Genomic DNA, 2,018 nt, shown 5'->3' with positions numbered 1-2,018 from the left:
ACCCCCCCAATAAAGCAAAGCTGCACGTTTCAGAGTGGCCTTTTATTGTGGCCAGCCTAAGGCACACCTGTGCAATAATCATGCTGTCTAATCAGCATCTTGATATGCCACACCTGTGAGGTGGGATGGATTATCTCGGCAAAGGAGAAGTGCTCACTATCACAGATTCTTTCAGATTTGTGAACAATATTTGAGAGAAATGGTTATTTTGTGTATATAGAAAATATTTTAGATCTTTGAGTTCATCTCATGAAAAATGGGAGCAAAAACAAAAGTGTTGCGTTTATGTTTTTGTTCAGTGTAGATGCAATCACTGTGTGGTGGCTCCCCTCTCTGACCTTTATTCTTTAGGAAACAAAGGTCACTTAACACTTCCATAAACACACAGACAGAAAAACAAAATGTCCTGTACCTCATCTCCAAAATAGTTTTCTTCACGCTTATAGCTTTCTTCTTCTCCTCCAGGATGCGTCGCCGTCGGAGACAGTAATAGACTACTCCAAGCACAATGACCATGCCAAACAGACATCCCAGGATGGTCATGATGTAGTGGGTAGTTGTGGACGGGTTGGCTTGTGGGTCCTCTGACCCCAAAGCTCGTGTGGTGAAGAACAGACAGGTGTGGTTGTACCGCTGAGTTTTGCTTGCAGACGCCACACAGTAAGTGTAGTTTGTGTGTGGTTTCAGTTTCTCCAGAGTGAGTGTCTCTCTCTTCAACTTCAGGGGCTTGACGTCTGCAACAAAGCTTTGGTTGTACTGGGAAAGGATGTACATCTTACTGTATGGTCGTGGGATCTGTACCAATAGAGAAGCGCTATAGAGGGAGACAGTTTCAAGCTTCATGGAAATCTGATTGTTATAGGTGGGGTCAGCAGTGGAGGATATGGTTGGTTGGGGGTACAGACCTTGATCTGGGTTATCCAAACCCATGCCTGACCCATCTTGATCTGGTGTCTGCGAGGTCATCCCTGGAATTATTACACCATCGCGACACATGGATAGAAGAGTGTAACGGGCATTTTTTCCGTGCCCGGGCAGCGGACTCAGAAGAGGGTAACCATTCATTTCCACAGGCGTTTCGCACTGGAGGCGGTCGTAGGTGTGGGTGACATTGTTGAACGCCTCCAGCCAGGTGAGGAAAGTGAAAAGATCGCAGCCACAGTGGAACGGGTTTCCCGCCAGTTCACACACCTGCAGCCTGTTGAGGACCGTGAATGTAGACGGGTCAAGACGAGCCAATTTATTGGAAGATAAGTCCAGGCTGCTGAGGCTGGGGCACTCCCAGAAGGCATTGCTAGCGATGACCTCAATAAGGTTGTGTTGCAAGAAAAGGCATTGGATTCGACCCAGACCTCTCAGCATGCCCTCGGTCAGGTTAGTCATCTTATTGTAGCCCAGCTGGAGAACCTGAGACACAAAGACAAAGTAGACTTTTACACTTTTTAATAAAACCAAACACAAAACAATCTAATGTTAATACTTTGGTGGTTGTTTATTGTGGTCAGCAAAAAAAGTTTCCTTTGAATTGATATCTTTTATCAGGAGGACTAAACCTATTATTGAGTTTTATTTCTGTCAACAGCTTGGAAAGTTTTCAACAGCAACCATATTGTGGCAAAATGGATTTTGGTTATATGGTTTCAGATTATATTCCTAACTCAACTAGATGTAACTGTTAGAAATTAAAATCAATGTTGATATGGCGTAATTTGAATTAAATACACTATTTGATTTAAATCAGTTTTATTCTGAAAAACCGGAAGTTCTCACTATCAACTTAACACTTTTATTCTGAAAATTCGTCACTTCCGGTTAGCATTTAGCAATGGGAGAAGACCTCAGATGACAACAGGAAGAGCAAGCCAAGAATTGATCTCTTCTACCCCCTCGCACATTTCATTTTGTACACCACCGCATCTTTTGTATAATTAAATGCTGTTAACTTTTATAAGCTTCCCTTGACTCTTTTCAGTCTCTCCTGCCTTCAGGGTTCTAGAATTGCTTTCAATTTGGCGTCC

At 43.2% G+C, this 2,018-nt stretch overlaps 1 protein-coding gene across 1 annotated transcript; it reads right to left on the bottom strand.

Annotated features, from left to right (window-relative positions):
- Window positions 1-412: 412 nt before the first annotated feature.
- On the bottom strand, window positions 413-1,407 carry LOC104947556 (protein phosphatase 1 regulatory subunit 29-like; the record flags this gene model as incomplete). Its single annotated transcript, XM_010773601.1, has 1 exon — window positions 413-1,407. A coding segment is annotated over one exon (995 nt), but the record flags the coding sequence as incomplete, so codon positions are not given.
- Window positions 1,408-2,018: the final 611 nt, after the last annotated feature.

The sequence above is a fragment of the Notothenia coriiceps genome, unplaced genomic scaffold (genome assembly GCF_000735185.1).
Source record: "Notothenia coriiceps isolate Sejong01 unplaced genomic scaffold, NC01 NC01_scaffold00012675, whole genome shotgun sequence".
Lineage (NCBI taxonomy): Eukaryota > Metazoa > Chordata > Actinopteri > Perciformes > Nototheniidae > Notothenia > Notothenia coriiceps.
Note: the sequence above shows the minus strand (reverse complement) of the source record. Positions and strands in the feature narration are given on the sequence as shown.